The sequence below is a fragment of the Siphateles boraxobius genome, unplaced genomic scaffold, assembly GCF_051911475.1.
Source record: "Siphateles boraxobius isolate OS27281-9 unplaced genomic scaffold, OSU_SipBor_1 66, whole genome shotgun sequence".
Lineage (NCBI taxonomy): Eukaryota > Metazoa > Chordata > Actinopteri > Cypriniformes > Leuciscidae > Siphateles > Siphateles boraxobius.
In genome coordinates, this window is record NW_027509193.1 from 27,672,859 (window position 1) to 27,695,525 (window position 22,667).

Here is a 22,667-nt window from a genome sequence, read left to right on the forward strand (position 1 = left end):
GCCAGGAATCGTGTTTCCTGACATTTATATGTGCCTGATTTCGACACCAGGGTAATACACACAGCAAATTTGCCTGTGAACGCTTTATATAAATACAATATAGGCAGGTCTAAATCCAGGTGATCACTTATATCAATGTTATATATATCATCATATCGTCTAGACTTAAAACTTGTATCGTTTTTTTGTCAGTGTTTATTTAAAAATGTCAAATTATACAGAATATACAGTGGTAAATATTTGATTGATGATTTGTCACTGCAATATATAACAATACAATATATAGAGAATGATTTTACCACTAAATTCAGCATATTGACACAAAAATTATAACTGCAAATCCACCTTTCGCTGCCTGGAGTCCAGTTGTTTCTATGAATTGCAGCGATCTATTTGCTTATCTGTTCTGTAGCTTTAGGTAGTCTGTAAAAATATACCTCATATTTCTTGTCAAATCTAGTTGTACAGTCAGTCTCAAAGCTCTTTCCCGTTTTAGACGCGTTTTGTGTGTTTTTCCGCTGCATTCACACTGAAAACCAATGCTGCCGCTCAGTCTTTTTGCCACTTGTGGGCGTAACTGCAGTCACTCCGGCCAACGGTGACGTCACGTGCATTCCCTCTATTGGCTAATCTGTTAGCGACACACACATATGCCTGGACTTCAGCTTTCTCTCAAAAATAATCACTTATCACTTATCACCAGGGCCTGAAATTAACACCTGACCACGCGCCAAATGCCGGTGAATTTTGCAATTGGCGGGTAAAACTATCAATCTACCTGCCACATTGGCGGGTAGCCAATGAGAATTGAGTGATTCATTATTATTATTTTTTTTCGTCTGTCCGATAACATCAAGAATTTTCATTCAAGCAGCTTCTGTGAGTGCATGTAAAACTAAATGTATATTGCATTACAGGGTGAAGTCTATACATTAACGACGATTTGAGACAAATAAATGTACATTTAATATAAAACTATGTAAACGGCGCTCTGTGGCGCGGCAGGATTTTGAACAAGGTCCTGAGCCGTTGCTGGGCGCCGCGGACAGACGCCGAGTGGCGCCGCTGGTGTGTGTAGTCTGTGTACACTGATAGAAAATAATGTGTTCGAATTTTAAAGACGTGGTTCTTTAAAATGGTTCATCCGGTGTGCAACCGGATGTGCAACCCCCTTAAGAGTTATTATTACTTATAATGATTTTGTTAATTACTTGACAGCACTTAAATGTGAATTCTTACAAATTAAAGAACAATGTTTGTGTGATTTCTATTTTTCACCTTTATGAGGCAAAAAAACAAAACAAACAAAAAAATTGGCTGGTAAAAAGTTACTGTGGCAGGTGTTTTTTTAAATCCACCTGCCACCGTGGCTGGAGGTCAAAAAAGTTAACTTCAGGCCCTGCTTATCACAATCATAACCTTTGAATTTAAACATGCTAATGAATGAACTGCATAAATGTCGCTTTATTATAATGTTTTTAAGTTTGTTTTCAATTAGTTTAGATAGCAGTATGCATGGGAAGAACATCTATTTTAACATTAAATATATATTTTTTCTTCTTAGCTATCTACTCTCAGCCAGGAAAGAGTTCTACTATTAGTGCCATTATGTAAACACCAGTGTTGCTAAACCATGCAAACTAATTTTCACATTATCTAAATGTGAATGGGAAGTACATGTATGTGTCCATCAGATTTTTTTTCTGATGTTCTAAGTACTTTCTTGCACTTTCATCATTTAAGCTATTAGAAACCTAGGTGCATTTCAGTGCTGCGGTAACCATGGAGACTGCAGGATCCACTGATGTTAGGCCAGTCTTAACATTGTGTTCTGAGACCCAGCTTTATTCCTCAGGATTAAACCTGAGATTTATGGATTTTTTTTTCTTTTTCTTTTAATAATAGGAACACAGTCACTCAATTTGTTCTGCTATTAGACTATTATAGTCTCGTATTGAACATTTTGTGCTAAATATTTTATGGATGTAATATCAGAAGAAAAAGTCTGAAAAGTATAACCTGTCCCAAATTTATTTATGTGAACTCGGCAATTGTTTTTTCTGGAGAAGTGTAACTATATAACCCTTTTTTTATATGTTAGGAGTCTATATTTCTGCATGGACCTGGATGATATCTAATATCTATGATTTTTCTGGTGACATAAATCTGAATATGAGAGCATTAAAGTCCCCCTGTAGTCAATAATTTTATCCCTTAAAATCCCTCATCTTTGATGAGTTTTTTATACCTTAAAATATCTTGAATGTAACTCTACACCCTTGCCTCATTTAGTACACAGTTCTATGAATATGCAAATTAGCCCCGCCTCCACTCACTCACACCAGCTCAGAGATCCACTCGTTGACAATCACACATTGTCGTGATTGGTTACATGGTAGTTTGTGACTTCAGAAACACCAGCGATTTCAAACTGTGTTTTTGAGAGTCATTGGTTCACTGCAGTTTAATACTCAATAAAGGTGTTGACTTATGAATTGGCACATGGTTTGTCTTAAAGCATATTAAAAACACCACACAGATATATAAACAACATTAAAGCTTGATTTTCACCACGGGGGAGTTGTTTTCGCATTCGAGTTATTTTCCTCAATCAATCAATTCATAAAAATGAACTATTTGCTTACTTCACTCAAAAATAAACATGGAAGTTCCTATCTGGAATTTAGCCTACTTGTTTGACAAAAAACATTTTAATATATGTAGGTAGTCATGATTACTAACTATTGTAATAGTTGGGTAAATAATGATTATTCTTAAGGATATTATAAATTAATTTGCACCATTCAGACGTTTTGGTTTGGAAAGTTTTTAAATGTTTTTTTTATTATTATTTTATCAAAGCTGCATTTATTTGATAAAAAATACAGTAAAAATGGGAATATTGTGAAATATTATTAAAAATGTAATATAAATGTTTTCTATGCTAATATATGTTTACATGTAGTTTATATCCAATTTTCAGCATCATTACTTTAGTCTTCAGTGTCACATGTTCCTTCAGAAATCATTCAAATAGGATGATTTTATGCTCAAGAAACTATTATTATTAATGTTAAAGACAGTTGTGCTGCTCAAAAATTTTGTGGCAACTGTGATTTTATTTCTGTATTATTTGATAAATAGAAAGAGCACCTTTTTATAATATCATAAATGTCTTTACTGTCACGTTTGCTCTGAAATAAGGTATTAATTTCTCTTTTAAAACAATCTTACTAACCCCAAGCTTTTGAAATGTAGATTATCTTCATTATTCCTAGCTAAAAATACTGAAGAGACACTACATTTTAAACGTTTAAGGTGAGTAAGATAAAAAAAAGAAAATACATGAATACATTAATCCAGAAAGGAAACATTAAATTGAGCAAAAACTGTCAGAAGAACTTTATCAAGACACACTTTAGCTATATTGCGCAGTCCCACTTCCTTCTTCGTTTACCTCCTGAGCTTTGTTTGCTCAAGTGTGAAAACTGTTTTTTGGTGGTCGAGGTTATCACAAAATGGGCAGACCGAGCGCAACTCATACAGCACGACAAAATTAGTTTCTCACACACAACCGCAGGGAGTCAGAGAGCTCAAAATTACATTAAACCTGCCACAGCGGGCAGGAGGCATCATTATTGAAGCCGAGACAGGTCCGGTGAGAGTGACAGAGGTACAGGTGGACTCTGATCCGATTAAGCTTTAATCTGAAGTGTGAACTACAGCATCAGATCAGTATTTGATGAGTGAGGGCCTTAAATCAAACATTTACCCAGCATCTTTGATCACACAGGGTACAGGGGCCAGTTGAGAAAAACACTGCATATGTATATCCTGGAGATGTACCATCTGCTAATGAAAGCCTTTTTGTTTTTATTTGGTCCTTCTAGGCTTGGGTTAGATACTGCGGCAGGACACCCTAATGATCTTTCCTTTTCAATTAAGCATCTCAGTCTTCGAAACCTGAGCTCAGCACGGTGTTCCAGAGTTAATTGGAAGTCCAATACGGGAGAGTGACCTAAATCAACAAACCTCGAGGTACTGAAAAAAACATGAAATGGAACAGCACCCACAGCCTCTTGTAGAAGCAGAGACCATGTTAGTGAACAGGCTCGATCATTAAAAACCCCTTTGTTCCTCTTCAATGGAAGCAGCAACTGATCAAATAATTTTTTTTCATGCTATATCTACGATGTGCTAAAGTTAAAAAGAGTCCATCAAGCTATGCATTTTTGTGGCTATTTTCTTTAAGGACCTCTTTAAAAACCCATTAGGTCTCAGAAGTGCCGTCTACAAAAGAAAGCCGTAGGAGACCAAAGCACTCAGCGCCTGGACAAAAAAAACGTTGTTTTGTTTAAAGTCACCATGAAATCAAAATGGACAAATCTTTTTGTTAGTTTTTTATATTGCTGTAGGCCTATTTATAATAAGTGATTTATCCTTGCACATAATTAATTTTTGAATGAACGTGCCCTCGTAATATTTAATCAAAACTTTCCCCTCCCTCTTGCAGTGACATCTCTTCTCTTCTCTGATGAAGCGTTTACTGGAGCGAGGGCGGGGCAAACTGTCACTCACATGAGATCAACCAATAGCAAACCACAACCATGAAAGGCATGACATGTGGCATTAAATTCAGATCAATTAGAGGGTGCTCTGTCCCACCCTGTCTTGGTCTCGGTTTAGGTGGTATTGACTACAAGAAGTTAGGTCAGAACAGATAGATGTTCTGGGTGTTTGCTAAAGTGTTATCTTATAATTAAGTGTTATAGGCGGTTGCTGGGATATTCTGGGTGACCTTCCGTAGCATCCACAGACAGACATTTTGGTTTCACCTTATTTTGAACTACATTTAAGTCACTTGTATATTGGTGGTAGTACAGTTAACGTAACTTGATATTTTTTCATTATAAAATCTCCCGGTACTTTTTACCCCTGGTTTCACAGACACGGCATAAGCAAATTAGAGAATAAAATGCATATTTTATATTTTAACTGAAAGCAACACTGTGACTGACATATCTTAAAAAATGTCAGTGCTATTTTTTTTATCTCAAGATGCACACCAGTAATGTTTATCTTTCGAAGGCATGTTTATAAAAGCTACTTATATGCCTTAATTGAACTAAGGCCTAATCGAGTTTCCAAGCGTACCGTACCGATACTAAAATGTGACGTGGAAGCACTGTAGATCACTGATTCGTCAGACAGACAGAATAGTCACTACCAGCGTCAAAGCGAAGCGAGCCGAACCGTGCCACGCCGAGCCGTACCGAGCCGTACGAGCCGTACAGTACCGTACCATGCAGTGGAAAAGCGCCACAAGCAAGCCGTGCCGAGCCAAGCCGTACCGTACCATGCAGTGGAAAAGCGCCAAAGCGTGCCGTACCGAACCGAACCGTACCGTACCATGCAGTGGAAAAGCGCCATTAGTTTAAGCCTTGTCTGTGAAACCGGCCCATAGTTACCTTTGATGGTAAAATTTGTAGACGGCCGTTTCACCTTCCCGACATTCTTCTGTGTGATTGTCAGGAATTTCTCCTTTTAAGAGAAAATCTTGAATTTGTAAATAAAACGTAAAATAATCCATGTAGCTATCTGTGATATCACATATGCATCTGTCACTATCCACCACATCTCTAAATCGAGCACAAAATCGAATCGTGACGTCATTGTTGTAAAAACGTTGGCGATGATAGGAAAGTGGAAGGAAAATTTGCATTTTCGCACATGTCCAGTACAGATCGTGTTCAGACAGTCCCTTTAAAACATTCTGTTGACTATAAATAATGTTGCACCTTTAAGCCGCGTTTCCACCGAAATTACCAGGAGCAATTTGTCCCAGGAACTTTTCTTTCCCCCTGACCAGTTTCTGGCTGCGTTTCCATTGCGGTCTAGAGTACCGTGAAAATTAGGCAAATTAGGCCGGTGACGAAGGACTGGACGCGACTTTCCAGTTTCCGCTGGATTTAATGAGGCTTAAATGGTAAATGGACTGCATTTGTATAGCGCTTTCAACAGACCCATGGCCACCAAAGCACTTGAAAAGTACATATTGCCTCACATTCACCTATTCATTCTCTCATTCATTCACCGACGGCTGTGTCAGCCACACAAGGCACCATCTAGCTTGACGGGAGCAGCTGTGGTTAGGAAGTGTGATACGGAAGAGAAGAAATTGTTGAATTAAGTCGTTATTTTGGGTTTTTTTTGGCGCATGAAAGTATTTTCGTCCCTTCATAAAATTAAGGTTGAACCACTGTAGTCACAAGGACTATTTTAACAATGTCTTTCCTACTTTTTTGGGCCTTCAAAGTGTTAATTAAATAGCTGTCAATGGAGCACCCATATTTTTTAAACACCATTGATTTGAATCGCAAACAACTCTTACTGCACGCACCGCAACAGACTTATAAAAATGGTGGTTGAAATAAAAATCTGCTGAGTCAACTAATCAAAATGCTGCTTGATCTCAACCAATCAGCATGTTCAGTGCCCAAAAAAGTACTAGGGCCTACCTTATAAGTTACGAGCAGGGACTTGGGCCCTGTCCCAAATGGCACACTTCATATGCATTTTGATATTGCGCCATTTCTTTCCAACATTAGCATATTCAGAAGTTTAAACTTCCACTGAAACTTGAGATTTATTTAGCTATATCATACAAGTAGCCTACAGGTCCTTCTAAAAAAATTAGCATATTGTGAGAAAGTTAATTATTTTCCATAATGTAATGATAAAAATTAAACTTTCATATATTTTAGATTCATTGCACACCAACTGAAATATTTCAGGTCTTTTATTGTTTTAATACTGATGATTTTGGCATACAGCTCATGAAAACCCAAAATTCCTGTCTCAAAAAATTAGCATATCATGAAAAGGGTCTCTAAACGAGCTATTAACCTAATCATCTGAATCAACTAATTAACTCTAAACACCTGCAAAAGATTCCTGAGGCTTTTAAAAACTCCTAGCCTGTTTCATTACTCAAAACCGCAATCATGGGTAAGACTGCCGACCTGACTGCTGTCCAGAAGGCCATCATTGACACCCTCAAGCAAGAGGGTAAGACAGAAAGAAATTTCTGAACAAATAGGCTGTTCCCAGAGTGCTGTATCAAGGCACCTCAGTGGGAAGTCTGTGGGAAGGAAAAAGTGTGGCAAAAAAACGCTGCCCAACGAGAAGAGGTGACCGGACCCTGAGGAAGATTGTGGAGAAGGACCGATTCCAGACCTTGGGGGACCTGCATGCGGAAGCAGTGGACTGAGTCTGGAGTAGAAACATCCAGAGCCACAGTGCACAGGCGTGTGCAGGAAATGGGCTACAGGTGCCGCATTCCCCAGGTCAAGCCACTTTTGAACCAGAAACAGCGGCAGAAGCGCCTGACCTGGGCTACAGAGAAGCAGCACTGGACTGTTGCTCAGTTTTGCATGTCATTCGGAAATCAAGGTGCCAGAGTCTGGAGGAAGACTGGGGAGAAGGAAATGCCAAAATGCCTGAAGTCCAGTGTCAAGTACCCACAGTCATTGATGGTCTGGGGTGCCATGTCAGCTGCTGGTGTTAGTCCACTGTGTTTTATCAAGGGCAGGGTCAATGCAGCTAGCTATCAGGAGATTTTGGAGCACTTCATGCTTCCATCTGCTGAAAAGCTTTATGGAGATGAAGATTTAATTTTTCAGCACGACCTGGCACCTGCTCACAGTGCCAAAACCACTGGTAAATGGTTTACTGACCATGGTATTACTGTGCTCAATTGGCCTGCCAACTCTCCTGACCTCAACCCCATAGAGAATCTGTGGGATATTGTGAAGAGAAAGTTGAGAGACGCAAGACCCAACACTCTGGATGAGCTTAAGGCCGCTATCGAAGCATCCTGGGCCTCCATAACACCTCAGCAGTGCCACAGGCTGATTGCCTCCATGCCACGCCGCATTGGAGCAGTAATTTCTGCAAAAGGATTCCCGACCAAGTATTGACTATTGTGTGCATAACTGAACATAATTATTTGAAGGTTGACTTTTTTTTTTTGTATTAAAAACACTTCTTTTATTGGTCGGATGAAATTTGCTAATTTTTTGAGACAGGAATTTTGGGTTTTCATGAGCTGTATGCCAAAATCATCAGTATTAAAACAATAAAAGACCTGAAATATTTCAGTTGGTGTGCAATGAATCTAAAATATATGAAAGTTTAATTTGTATCATTACATTATGGAAAATAATGAACTTTATCACAATATGCTAATTTTTTTAGAAGGACCTGTACATAATAATAAAACTAGGCTAGATGTCTTCCTAATGATATGCCTACTCTTACAAGCTCAATGACAAATTTGTTGATGTGTTTAAAAAGCAGTGTCCTGGATATTGAAGTTTTGTTATTTTAATTATTTTTAAACAGATAATTACTTTGTGGTAGGCTAATGAATGCAACTGTTTTAGATATACATTAACAAGAAAGATCATGAAGCCACATAACTATACGCATGGATGCTTGCTTTGGTGTTGCCACCTCTCATAGTCCTCCACCCTGTAAATACTGTAACTTTCGAGGAGTAAAACTGCAAGTCACTCGCGGAGGAATATTGTTTTGGTAATTAGCCTATTCGTCGGGCTTCGGTTCCACTCTTTATTATATCTGAGGGAATAACACCATCTCTGGGTTGGCTTTGAATCCTTTTATGTCTCGGAGTTGTCACAATCTCTGAAAAGCAGTCCGATCTAGATACGAGTTGTATTATGGGCTATCAATTTTCTATTTAGCTTGCAAGCTCTTCGAACGGGGGTTCTTTGTTTTAGCCTACTAACGGATGATTCCTCGGATGGTTGCCTTTTTGAACGTTTAATTGTGTTGTTTCCCATTAGTTTTGGCTACAAGCTGTCAGTACTGACACACATCACATGGCTTTTTCTTTTCTGAAAATCTAATATTTCCAGCGAAATCCGTCCCGACTGCTCAAATTATAAATCAGTAAGCGTACCGGTATGGGTCGGTGTTAATTGACTACAATAATGATGTTATATATATATATATATATATATATATATATATATATATATATATACATACATATAAAACGTATGTATTGCAGATTTAAGATGTTTTTAATAGCTTCTTTTAAATGACTTGTTATAATTCATTGTTTATGTGGCACCTCAGCCATCGGCTGCTGCATGAGATCTTGGCCAAGCTCATGAAACTGTTGCTAGGAAACAAGAGCGCCATCGTCCGTTTAGTCTTTGTAAAAAAATTGGATGTCTTAATAAACTTATAATAATTGGAGAAAAAGTCAAAATAAGCATTGAGAAAACAACCCAAATAACTACAAACACAAATATATAATTTCTACATAAATTCATACAAAAAGTAACAAGAGAACTACACGTTTCTTTTATTACATATCTTTTATTGTCCAAAGTACCATAAAATGATAACTGTACAACTCGGCACACTTAAGCAGAACCAGGGCACTAAATATCCAAATTGGGATGCTGGTTGTAGTTGAAGACGCATTAAAAAAAAATTGTACATATTTACATAGAAAGACTTTAAGTGTGTTGATGCTCTTCGCATAGGAATCTAACAAAAACAAAAATTCTTAAGAAACTTAAAAACAATGCAAGTCCCTGGTACTGGACACATGGAGTGAGGAGAGCAGACAGTGGATCAGAGATGAGAATGGTGAGAAAGGCACTCTGTGATGTCTATGTACAGGTCATCTATCATTCAGTGAGAAGAACTCGCATCCAGGCTATTCACAGTAGTTAACTCTTTACATCCCAGTTGATAATTACACCGTAATTAAAATGAGTCAAAACAAACATGAGAAATGTTCCATATTTTGCATCAAGTACCCATATTGTTCAAGTTGATGGAGGACCAAAATAATTCCAATTGAATGGTCAAAAAAAACACATCACTGAAAAAAACATTAACGACAATGGCAACTTAAAATCAAACTACACCGGGAATTTAAAATTTAAAAACTAGCATTAAGATGGGATGTCAGAACAACAACCAAAAAACAAAAACATTCTAACGTTACAGCACCACGTCTGGCTCGGTCTCGCCAGGCCTTCCCTAGCGGTTACTACACTTCTCAGTGTTTCGTTACAACACGCAGCCTGAAAACTCTATGGAGGAGCTTCATTTTTTTTGCTGAAACGACGCAAACGGATTTTAATCGGCTCCTGTGATAGATTGTTCTCTTTGGTGTTTCATGATCTCAACAAGGCAGACCACATTAGGCTAAAACTAAATTTTTTTAAAAACCATTCTTGCCAGGCACCACATTTAGCCGTGTTAAACTGAAAAGGCTACAATTCTTTATTTGTTTCTTGTTCTGTAATACATTAAGGTAAGTGTAAACATGATCATTATATTGTCCAATGGCACTCGGTAGACGATGGACCCCGGGACGACCAGAACGTCGTGTCCTCTTCCACAAGTCTCACATTCTCCTGCTCATAAACAGGCGTCAGTGGGTCTTACACATGCGAGCACCTGGAAAGCAACCTTACAGATTTTGGATATAAACTACAGACCTATAGTTGTTCCACTCAAAAATCTCAAGATATTTGTTTTGTAATGTCGGGACATTCATTCTTTGCCCTCGTATCATGGTGTGCGTGAAGAGATGAGGGATTATGCATTATGCATGTCATGACATCACCGAAAGACACGGAGCAACGTGAAGGCATCGTCGTATAGGACTTTCGCTCGAAGCGATTCTCCTTTGACATCAATGCATAATGCAGTGAAAAGTGCAGCGCCGGCTGACTCCTCCCTCTCCGATGTGGACTGATTACAAACCGGTTTTATGAGTTAAAAGCACTTGGTAAAGCGTGGGTTATGATTTCCTCTCCTCGAGCAGCCCGTGTAATCGCAGCTTCATGAAATCTACCACCGTTTTCGGGGTCAGGTTGGTGCCGCAGCTTTGATATGGGTTAAACCGATTTCTCTCTTTTTTTTTCTTCTTTTTTTAAATATTTAAATAGATATAAAACTTTCTCTTTTCCTTTTAAACAGACAGTCTGTACATATCTGGTACCAGTACATATAAAATTACAAGAGTTGTTAAATTAGAAAGGATATGTTCCTTCTGATACGTCATATCAAAAATATGCAGCTTTAGTAAACATTCTCATAGTACTTTTTTTCTAGGCTAACTTTACATTGCTACATTACATTTTTCAGAGTTAGAAATATAGCAAAAGTGAGAGAACGCTGCCTCGCGCTTTCGTCTCTGAGTCCAAGGGCTCTCTCTGTGCACAATGCAGTGATCTTGAGCACTGAGCAGCTGTTTGACTTGACTTAAAAGCCTTTTGTGCAGAGGTAGAAGCCTCGGAGTAAATAGTGTACTTTCCACAGAAACCTTCCCCGTTTCTGCACCTCTCGCTCTCCCGCACGTCCACGTTCGCTGTACCAATCTCAGCACCTGCTCACAGCTCCCTCTCGTTCTCCACATGCAGACGCTCCTCTGCAGACCGATTCCCTCTCTTCCTGTCTCAGTCGATCTTTTCGACTTTCCCGATGATCTTCTCCTCGAAGATGGGCAGGATGGCGTCGTCTTCGCGTACCTCCTCGAACACCACTCCGCAGTCGAACTCATCGCTCACTTTCTTGAAGTAATACCTGAGGTGTGTTGAGGGAGAGGGATCGTGATGGTTTAATTTCAGCTATGTCAGTCAAATAATTCTGTTTAATTGACAAAGTATAAGTCAAAACATTGTATAGTTAAATAGCTAATACAGCCAAAGTGACATCCGGAGGAGATTTGTTTATTTGTTTATGACCCTACGAGTCCGATTAAAGCATAAAAATGAGGAAAATTTCATATTTTTAAAATCTTTAACACATTTTTAATATTAGAATAAAGGGTAAAAATGTAGATTTTCCTAGGCTGGACATCACTTTTGCCCACTACTGTATATAGCCATTTGATACTTGAAATACGCTTAAAGAAAGAGTTTGTTATCTGTCATTATTTACACATCCTCATAACTGTTTTCTATTTGAATATATTCTAAAATTGTATATATTTCTGTGATAAAGCTGAATTTTCAGCATCATTACTCCAGTCTTCAGTCATAAGATCCTTCAGAAGTCATTATAATATGATGATTTGATGCTCAGGAAACATTTCTGATTATTATTACTATCAATGTTAAAACAGTTGTGCTGGTTAACATTGTCGTAGAAACAGTGACACATTTGTTTTTTTTCCCAGCATTAGATGAATAGAAAGTTAAAAAAAACAGCATTTATTTTTATACTTTTGTAATATTAGAAATGATACTTTTATACTGATATTGCATCCTTTTTGAAAGCTTGAAAGATTCAGTCCAGGAGCGACCCGCAGTGTTAAGAATTTCTCTTTTTGTATTTCACAGAAGAAAGTTGGTTTGGAACGACATGAGACCGAGTAAATGACAGAATCTTCATTTTTGGGCGAACCATCCCTTGATCGTCTAAATTAAACACTACAGACGGTCTTCAAAAACCTACTGATGCTAAGAACAAAAAAGCGTAGGTGGTTTACCTGTAGCTCCCTTTCTTGGTAAGCAGCTCCTTGAACTGTCCCAGAGTGACGATCCTCCCTTTGACGGACGTCCTGTACGGGATGGGCTCTCCGCAGAAGTAATAGGCCACGGTGATGTTCTCACAGGGCTGCTTCTTCGTATTCTTATGCCTGCAAATGAACCGAAAGGCACTTAAAAAACAAACCAAAGCATTTATTCCATAGTAAGATGGGGATAAAATGGTGCGTTTTGCTTTTCTAGCAAAAAAATGAGAATGTCCTGAAATGCGTATTTGAAAGCCCTTGTACGTGCTCTACTGGATTTGAAGTGGACACGAGTGCTGGTGGTCAGCAGAGACTCGGTTTACTGTTGCGGAGTAAAATGAATTCCAGATGTCTGACAAATGTTCCTCAGAAGAAATAAAACCCAAACAATTGCACTGTTGTGCCGCTTTCAACTCGTCCACACCAAAGCTTTGATGTCACTAAACTGCATATCTGCAGTAGCTCTCCTCCAGCCGATCAGTGGTTAATACACTGGAACCAACCAATTTTTTGAGGGACTACATGCTAAGACTGGTCAGTCTATATTATGCTCTTAAAAGCTACACACAGCAAGTGTGGATAGCGCTACACACAGAAGCGTTAGTGAACTACATGAAGGCACAGCCCCGACAAACACATGCAAGTGCATGTATCGGTAGCATGGGATGGTGAAAGGAAGGGCTATGCTCTATGAAGAAGTATTGGGAACATACTCTGACTCGGAGAGCTCCGTGTCGGAGACGGCGGGCACCACACTGAGCGTGGGAAACAGAGCGGGCCTGACAGCGGTGCGACCCCTCTGGATCACCTCCATCACATACCTGAGGAACAACCCCGAGTTAGACACACCGGCTGCGTTTGCAGGCTCACAACGCCTCATTACACGCATGCACCTCAGACAGCCACAGTGAGTGCCGGAACAGGGCGGGGAAGAGGAGGCAGCCTTGCATTGTGCATTATGGGTAATACATGGGTCACTGATAAACGTCCAATATAAAGAACAATTTTGTGTTTAAAATGAATATGCAAATACTTAACTTAATGACCTTAAAAATAAAGTGGTGGAACCAGCAATTATAAATGAACATTTGCCTTACACCTCAAATACATACAGGTCTTGCTTTATACCTTTCTAACGTAGTATTGAAAATGATTAAGTATTTGAGGAGTCACACCATGTGACCGGACTGGGCGTACCTTGCCTTGTCATAAAGAGGTCAAATTTCTTCGTCTTATTGGCCTTGACACAGTAATGAGGGTCTAAAGGGGTCCTTTCTATGATATCATTCCATGTTGTTCCCCAATTGTTAACGAACACTGATCTTATTAGTTTGATTTTGCAGTAGTTTTTCTTCAAATATTTATAAAATTGAAACAAATCCGAAAGACTAAGATTTAAAACTGAAGAAATTCTAAATATTATTATTAATAATAGAACCATCATTACAACTAATAATAACAATAACAAAGATTATACCAAACTACTTACAGGGTGTCTACAGATATAAACAAGTTAAAGTTAAGACTTTTTAATGCCACTTTGAATGAAATTTAAGACCAAACCTGTGATTGAAATACACATTATTTTACATACGTATATGTAATATTTAACCTTAGCAACTGAAGTAATTTAATATTAACTACTTGTTTATTGAACTAAAATCAATGTAACATTTGCAATCGTGAGAATATTCAGCAAAATAGCTGCTGTTATGAACATTATGAGCTATGAGGTGTTCTCTGCTGTTATGCACATTAGTTTTGATTTCTCACTTTAAAATCTCTCACAGAGACAGGCAGCGTGAGTCTCAACAGCGCTGCAGAAATACATTACAGGGCTCGACATTAAGCCGTTTCATGTGCTTGTCCTTTTGACAATTCACTTGTCCGAGTAAAAAAGATGCTTTGTCCGGATTGTTTGTTTGTGTGTGTGTTAATTTATTCTGAAGCAATATTCTCATCAGTGTTCAATCAGCTTTGATATTTAAATTGGCATATTGTAATATCTGCACCTTTAAAGGGCAAATTTTAAATTCCTAAATTTGATCAAATTAAATTATTTAGAATAATAAGACACTATAGGGCTGTTACCCTAGGTAGGGCTGATCAAATTCATTTACACTGAAAAATTACAATTGCATAAAATAATGTTATGAAATTGATTTAAATATACAAATAAGAAAGGTTGGAAAGAATTATACTACTTTTAAACATAACACTAAACCGCCAGTAGGTGGTGGCAGGCGACCGTCTTAATTTGAGTCATTTATTCATTCATACAAACGATTCGTTCAAACGGCTGATTCATTCAAGAATGAGACAGATGTTTATGAATGGGTCATTGAATCTTTGACTCAACCGATTCGTTCAAAATGCTGAATCATTCAGTAATGAAAACAGGTTGAGTGTTCCTGTGAGATGCGCAGTGGTTCTGCTGTGATTTTTGTTTGGAACTATTTTCGCTGCTGAAACAGAACAAAGACAGGCAATATTGCATCTAAAATGTAAGTGACTTCCTACAACAGTTCAATAAACAGTTAAAATTAAATCAATGTCACATTTTCAATTGTGATGGTATTCAGGAAAAATAATTGAGTTTGTTTAACATATGTTAAACATATAAAACTCCACATTTAGATTTATTATTGGCAGTATGTTGTTAAATGAGTGTGTGTGTTGCGCTCATTTGTGTAGATTTCTCCTCAAGAGGCTGCGCGAGCGTCAACAGCGCAACCTTACCGTCAGTAATACATTTATTATCCACAATCAATCACAATTTACAATAAATTTAATAAAATCAGAATCTAAATTCTCTCGGTTTAGTCATTCCCTAGTTATTTTTTTTTTTTTGATGTGCTCATCAGGCTACTTGTCCGGTCGGGCAAGTAAAATTCTCTTTTACTTGTCCCTTCAAAAAATCCACTTGTCCCGGACAAGCGCTAATGTCGAGTCCTGCATTTTCATTATCAATCGCTGTTTATGTAATAAAATCAGAATCATTCTCACGATTCGATGCTTCACTGGTTATTAGACGGACTGGAGAAATTTTAGCGGTAATGTGACCAGAAATATTTAAGACCCATAGAATCTGAATTTAAGACATTTTAATACTTTTTAAGGCCTTTTATTAGGAAAACTTTTGAATTAAATTCTTAAAAAAAAGTATTAAGATGTTTTTTCCCTACATTATAATATTAGGAAAGTTTCAACCTGACATCTTTGATGTTATGCTCCCCCCAAAAATGTATTTAAGCTTAGAAATTAAAAACTCAAAGTTTTATTAAGTGCTTTTGATTTTGAATAAATGATCCAGGTCAAAGACTGAGTGCCATTGACCCAAAGGCAAATAACGTGATTATTTTCAAGCAATAACAAATCAGGCCACAGTGTTTCTCATATATGAATTATGACCTTCTGTGGACACGTCCTCTCACCTCTGCTTGGCCTGCAGCGTTCCAGACTTCCTCCTCTCTTCCTCAAGCCGCCTGCGTGCCTCTTCCAGCTGTGTGAGGGGGTTGGGGGCTGGGTTGGGGGGCATGGTTGGGTCCTGGATGAAGGGATGGGAGGGCTGCACACTGTTGCGGAGCTGAGCGGTCACCCAAGGGTGCACAGCCCCCGGCCGCTCCACCGAACTGGGCCTCGACACCTCGTGACTCGGAGCTTTCTTGGAGCCGGAGATGCTGCTAAGGAATATATAAGACCAAAAGAAATTTGCATAATTTCGAACAACTAATTGAATAGCTGGTCAGACATCATTATTGAATGATGTCTCTAGATTATACACTAAGAAAGGCTTCTCACCCGTAAGGGCTCCTCTTATAGCGTCCAGCTTCCTTCTCACCCTCCATCATCCACTGCAGGATCTTCTGGTTCCTCTCCATATCATCCAGGGGCAAGGGCTCTCGCATCTCGTAGTTTCGACCATCTTCCCCTTTTCTGACCGGCCGCTTTGACAGAGTGCTGCCTTTACTGCTACAGTGAGACACAAGAACACCAAAATCACAGAAGAGAAACGGATTCACTTAATGCTTACAATATACACCATAGTTCAAAAGTTTAACTCAAATAAATGCTGTACTTTTGAACTTCTTTATCAAAGAATCCTGAAAAAAGTATCATGATTTCCAAAAATTCATTAAGCAGTACAACTGTTTTCAACATTGTTAAAAAAAAAAAAATTGTTAAGCAGTAAATCAGCATGTTTCTGAAGGATCATGTGACACTGCAGACTGGAGTAATGATGCTGAAAATTCAGCTCTGATCACATAAATAAATCACATTTTAAAATATATATTCAAATAGAAAATTTATTTTAAATTGTAATATTTTACAATTGGTAACACTTTACAATAAGGTTCATTAGTTAACAACCTTAGTTAACATGAACTAAGAGTTAACAATATTACTTCATCCTTAATTAATTTTAGTTAATATTCATTTCAACATTTACTAATACGTTATTTAAATCAAAGGTTGTATTTGTTGACATTAGTTAATGCACTGTGAACTAACATGAACAGCTCTGTTTTTATTAACTAACATTAACAACGATTAATAAATTCTGTAACAAATGTATAGCTCATTGTTAGTTCATGTTAGTTAATACATTAACTAATGAACCATATTGTGAAGTTATCTTACAATTTTACTGTTTTTGGATGTATTTTTTATCAAGTAAATGCAGCCTTGGTTAACAGAAGTGAGTGTAGAAACATTTAAAAAAGTCTTAACCAATACCAAACTTTTAAATGGTAGGGTGTGTGTGTGTGTGTATATATATATATATATATATATATATATATATATATATATATATATATAAAAACACACACACCTAACAAAAGCCACTGAGACACATACCCGTAACCCATGGGGTCCATGCCGTTGGGACCGACGCTCATTCCATCTGCATAGTTGCGTGACTTGGATCCATAGTGGTGTTGCTCCATGTTCCAGGCTGAGCCCCCGTGCATCTTCGTGGCTTCCGCCTCCACCTGTTCTTTGGGCTTCCCCCCCATGGCATAGTGTGTGTGGTTAACGTGTTTGTGATGGTGTAGGTGCGCCGCCTCACCCTTCGGGCCCAGCCGAGCCTGGTGCTTTCCTTGGCCACCAGACAGTGGCATTATAAGCCCGGGAATCTTGCCCGCCGGCAGCCCGTCTGGGGAGCGGGACTTTGGAGAGTGGCGGCCCGTGCCTGGAGATTGACAGCCGGGGGTTTTCATGACACGCTGCACATGTTCATCCAGAATGCTCTCGGGGTTTTCCTCGTGTGCATCCCGTAGTTGCAGCCCGTTGTAGCTCATTTCAGAGTAGCGACCTCCATAATGCTGCATGTGGACCGCAGGAGGAACCCTGTGATTGGCCAGGGAGGGAGCGGTGGAGACGTCTGCGTCGTCACCTTCTTCTTCCTACAGGACACAGAGATTATTCAATGATGACAAGATACTTTTTCAAAATCTCAGACGTTTAATATAATGTATGTGTGTATATAAAAAAAAATGTATATCTGTAGCAAGTCGACTGCAGAAAAAAAGGGAAAAAAAGGGCTGTAGAATCACTGTGCAGTAACTTGTTTGAACCAGCAGATGTCGCCCTTTCAAGCTTATCTTATTTGGCATTTGTCATGGTCACATTCAAAAACACACAATGACCTGAAACCGAGCCATGAGAGAATTCTCTTATTGCTCAAAACATGACTTTAATATTCATTTTAATCATGATAATATTATGGACAAGCACAGATCTCTCTTCATCAAATTATAAATGATCTGATGTCAGTTTTCTAACCCTTAATTTAATAACACCTCTAATATTTTACTTGCTTATTTGTTCTGCCATTCTTTCTGATTTAGATTTTACTGGCAAACACCACTGAATCCGGTTTGACAAATTTAGTTTCAATCATAGTCTGGTGACTAAATGACATTTTAGTCACATTCTGTATTGTTACTAGTTTAGACAATGAAAATGTGTAGTTTTGTCTATGAAAACAGTTCTAAATCTAATTACACTAATCGTGTTTCCACCATACAAACTCTGCAGTGTTACAGGCTAATTACTGGATATAATATCTTTAATCTGCATAGTATCCAACATATTGTACTATAAGGTTGTTTCTGACTGTTTTCCCCCATAAAATGAATCATTTTATGTGTAACTGTTTTAAGCAATACTAATTTAATAATAAAGTAATCATATTTTGTTAGTTGTATTGCAGTGTTACCATCATTGCACTTCTATGTACCATCTTTTCTGCTAGTTACTACGTAAACCTAATTTGATATGAATAGATTATAATTTATCAGTCCAAATTACAATATTTCACAAATTGACAAGTCAAACACATTGCACTTGACTGTTGAATTGTCAGTTCACCATATAATAAAAAAAAATTAAATTCTATTTATCAAGGATGCATTAAATTGAACAAAATTAACAGTATATACATATATTATAATTGTTACAAAAGATTTATTTTTCATATAAATGCTGTTCCTTCGACATTTCTATTCGTCTAAGAAAAAATATAATTGTATTACCTTTCCACAAAAAACAAAGCTGCATAAATGATTTCAACATTTGAAATTTTGATTAAAAAAATATTTCTAAATAGAAAGGTTATTACAGAATTGCTCACAATATTACAGTTTTTACTGTAAATAAATGCAGCCTTCGTGAGCAAAAATGGTGACTTTTGAATGGTAGCATATGTATTATTTTAAACTGTTAACAACACAATTACATTTATTTCCAACAAATTTCCTTCTCCTTCAAAGGTGCTTTTTCATTTGGTTGTCATCTCATTTTCATAATGGAGAAAGTCAATAGAGCCAAAGCCCCAGCAATGCTTTGATTCTCTCTCCAGGTAGCGAAGTCAGAGGAGAGAAGGAATTCTGAGGATTTGGCCTGAGCATCATTTTATTTTTACTGAACAGCTGCACAGGTCAGCGCTCTGGATGATCTTTGACAGATCATGCCAAAAAAAAAAAAAAAGAGAGACGACGAGGTGGGAGACTACAGAAATCCAACCGCAATGCGCAAACCATCCAATTTCCATTGCGCCGATTCAACCTCCAAAAACAGAGCCATCTGAAAATGACCTGAAAACCCTGAAATCATCATTCTGGGGTGTTATGCAGACTTGTCAAGGCTCAGTAGCTGGCAAAAACAAGTTTAACTGTCAGAGTCCTTCCTGCTCAGTGGACCAAAGAGCGCAAGTGCTGTATATAAAGCCAGTCGGACAGCTGATAGGTAAAGAAAACTTTTTCTGCTGAAAGCTGAGGAACCGGTGAGAATATCAATTAAGAGACAAATGACATTCCTCCTTCGGCTCTTAACTCAAATTCACTGTTCTGTGATGGAAGTTCCTCTTAAAGGAGGCCAAACTACATAAATAATCTGCCTTGAGACTTAACACCTGGCTTTGAGTCGGGAAAAAGATTCCCATTTGCGGTGCGCGCAAGCATTTCTTCACGCCCCGACTGACTTCAAACAAAGTCATTACACTGAGGCAGACTAGCAAGTAGCTCAATCTCAGCAGGTGAATCACCTGACACTGAAAAAATAAAAAAAAGACGAAAGAAATGAGCAGAGTCCCCTTTATAAGACAGGAAGTCTTTAGAACACATCCGACTGGTTCACTCGTGATGAGAGGAGGCACAGGCCTCAGTGTTTGATCTATCTGCTGAAGCTGGAAATGCAGTAGAGACGTGGCGATTCCCTGGCACGCTTGGACGCACTACTCACCAGTCGAACCCTCTTGAGCCGCTCCTCCAGTTTTTCTTGTGCCTCGCGTTCCCTCAGCACCCCCTCCAGCCTGCTGATCAGCTCCGCCGCAAACTTCTCCGGCTCAACGTGAATATCCTTTGGTATCCGGTTAGTGCGCTGATGGGAAGACAATGCGAGTCAGTACTCAAGGTCACCATTCACATTTAATGCTCTTAAAAACGAAACTACAGCTGATGATTAAACAATAACAACAGTGTAAAATACAATATTGAAAGCAGGAGAACATTAATCCAGGCTAGACAGACAAATAAACACATTTTTGGATAATGTGCTATTGAGAATTAATGCACTGATTCTGTCCACACACACACTACAGTTCCAGTGTAAAAGTATCAGCTTAAAAGGACAAACAAAAGATAGCCGATAATACAATACAATATCGTTGCTATTACTTTGGTCGAAAACAGATCCACCGAATAGGTTAAACGGTTGCAGGCATGTGATCAGCAAAAGACAAAAAATAAGGAAGATGGTTTGGAAGATGATTGGCAAATTCGTTCCCAAATGTAAATAAGCGATTTAAACACACAGCACTTGCAGAGTCGCATTTAATGTGAATTGAAACTGTGAATGAATATGAACACAGTGCTGTGATTTGGCTTTACTCTGAAACATGCAGCGCGTGAAACTATATATTCTTAGAATTACATCATTGGTGTGATTTGACGATCGTCAAAATTCATTAAAAAGAGTTAGCGGGCAACTGGTGAGTAAAAGGATTGGAGCCTCAATTTAATGCATTCTTGCCTAAAGTATTAATATAAATACAATTAAATAATAATAAAAAATATTAATAATATATTACTGACTCCAAACTTCTAAAGTTTTGTTTATTTTTAAAGTGTACATTTCTCATAGTCTATCTATACACATCGTTGGATAATTTGGGAACTTTCAAACTAAACTTCAAAATAAAACTAATTAAGTAAACTACACTCAAGCACTCTGTCCTCTCCTCTAGTGTCGACTGTGACAGCACAATGATCTGTGCCCTAACAGAATTATGTCTTATTTAAAACCTTATGGTAAAGAACGGGGCAGAGGAAGCAGTCAGAAAACATACAACTGGAAATGAGAAACTGTTAAATGCACCAAAAATCAATCCACCTTCACATCTTGCACTTGCAACATGAACCCAAAACTTATAACAAAGAAGAGCTGCCTATCAGATAATCATTCTTCATCTGAGCAGATCATGTTACACAGGGGAAAGCTGCATATAGACCTTTTCTCTTCTAAAACCAATGAAACTCCAAACAACAGACATCCAGGAAATGTATTATTCCAGAAGTCTGGAAGGAGAAAAAGAGAGACGGGGGAGGAGGACAGACACATGAAGAAATATAGTTGCAGGTAGTGCCTGGACAAGGTCCAATAAAACCCTTTCAGGAGCCGTTAAAATTTTGATTACAGGGCCAAATCTGATCTAAAGTCTGTTCCAGCTTTCTTTGTTCTGGCCTTCTGTTTGCTTAAGATTCATCAGTCTCCTCCACAGCCCACACGGTTACATGCCCAGTGGAACTGCAGAATCTGTCAAGTCTTGACAAGGCGTTTCGGTTACTAACACTGCCTCCCTGCCGCAGACCACGCTTACAGAATATAAGACAGCCTTTTAAACTTAACAGAGACAGAATGGGAGAATACAACCAAAGGGGAAAAAAGAAATCTAAGCGAGATGGTGTTAAAGGTTTAGAACCGCAACCATAATGTGAATGCAATGTACAACAAAAGAAAACTTGAGAAAGATGCAGCAATAAGAATTAAAGGCCAACAATTCAGCTAAAATTATAAATTCTATCATTTACTTACATAATGTTGTTCTAAATCCATATAATGTTCTTTATTCCGTTGAACAAAAAAGCAGATGTTTGGAAAGTTGCTTGCTCTGCTCTTTTTCATACAATGAATCTTAATTTAGGAACAGACACAATTTGTCATTACTCGCTCTTAAATCTCATTTATGTGATTTGAATAAACACTACTATTGTTGTACCATCATTGGATATATATGATGTGCCCGAAGCATAAATCTGAATTCGGAAAGGCACGTAACATGAGTAGTGCATTCTACGGAGCCCCTGAAGGGACATTGTTAGGGTTGCAGCGGTCTGTTACATTACAGTGCATCAGATTTCACTTATGTGAAGACAGGACGGAGGGATGACTGACAGGACAAAGGTGGAGGACTTGGTGTGCAACTTGGTCATTGACAAATATCTTATCTAGTAAAATGTGAGGTCAGTTCCGCCACTCCCTATACGTAAAAAGCGAGCATGCATTAAAAAGCAATTCCAATACCATGCATATTAAT

The 22,667-nt window shown here is 38.2% G+C and overlaps 1 protein-coding gene across 8 annotated transcripts in view; it reads right to left on the reverse strand.

The window, feature by feature from the left end:
- Positions 1-9,388: 9,388 nt before the first annotated feature.
- axin1 (axin 1) overlaps positions 9,389-22,667 on the reverse strand; it is a 44,483-nt gene continuing 31,204 nt past the window's right edge. For 2 of the 8 annotated variants that reach the window (XM_077213367.1, XM_077213369.1), the window contains exons 5-10: positions 20,315-20,452; positions 17,429-17,976; positions 16,370-16,540; positions 16,003-16,248; positions 12,545-12,694; positions 9,389-11,637 (exon numbers count right to left, since the gene is read on the reverse strand). In XM_077213367.1, coding sequence (XP_077069482.1) covers positions 11,511-11,637; positions 12,545-12,694; positions 16,003-16,248; positions 16,370-16,540; positions 17,429-17,976; positions 20,315-20,452 — 1,380 coding nt within the window. In that variant the 3' untranslated portion in view covers positions 9,389-11,510. Of the gene's footprint in view, positions 11,638-12,544; positions 12,695-13,281; positions 13,390-16,002; positions 16,252-16,369; positions 16,541-17,428; positions 17,977-20,314; positions 20,453-22,667 lie in introns of all 8 variants that reach the window. The other 6 variants (XM_077213364.1, XM_077213366.1, XM_077213368.1 and 3 more) reach the window with 4 other exon arrangements.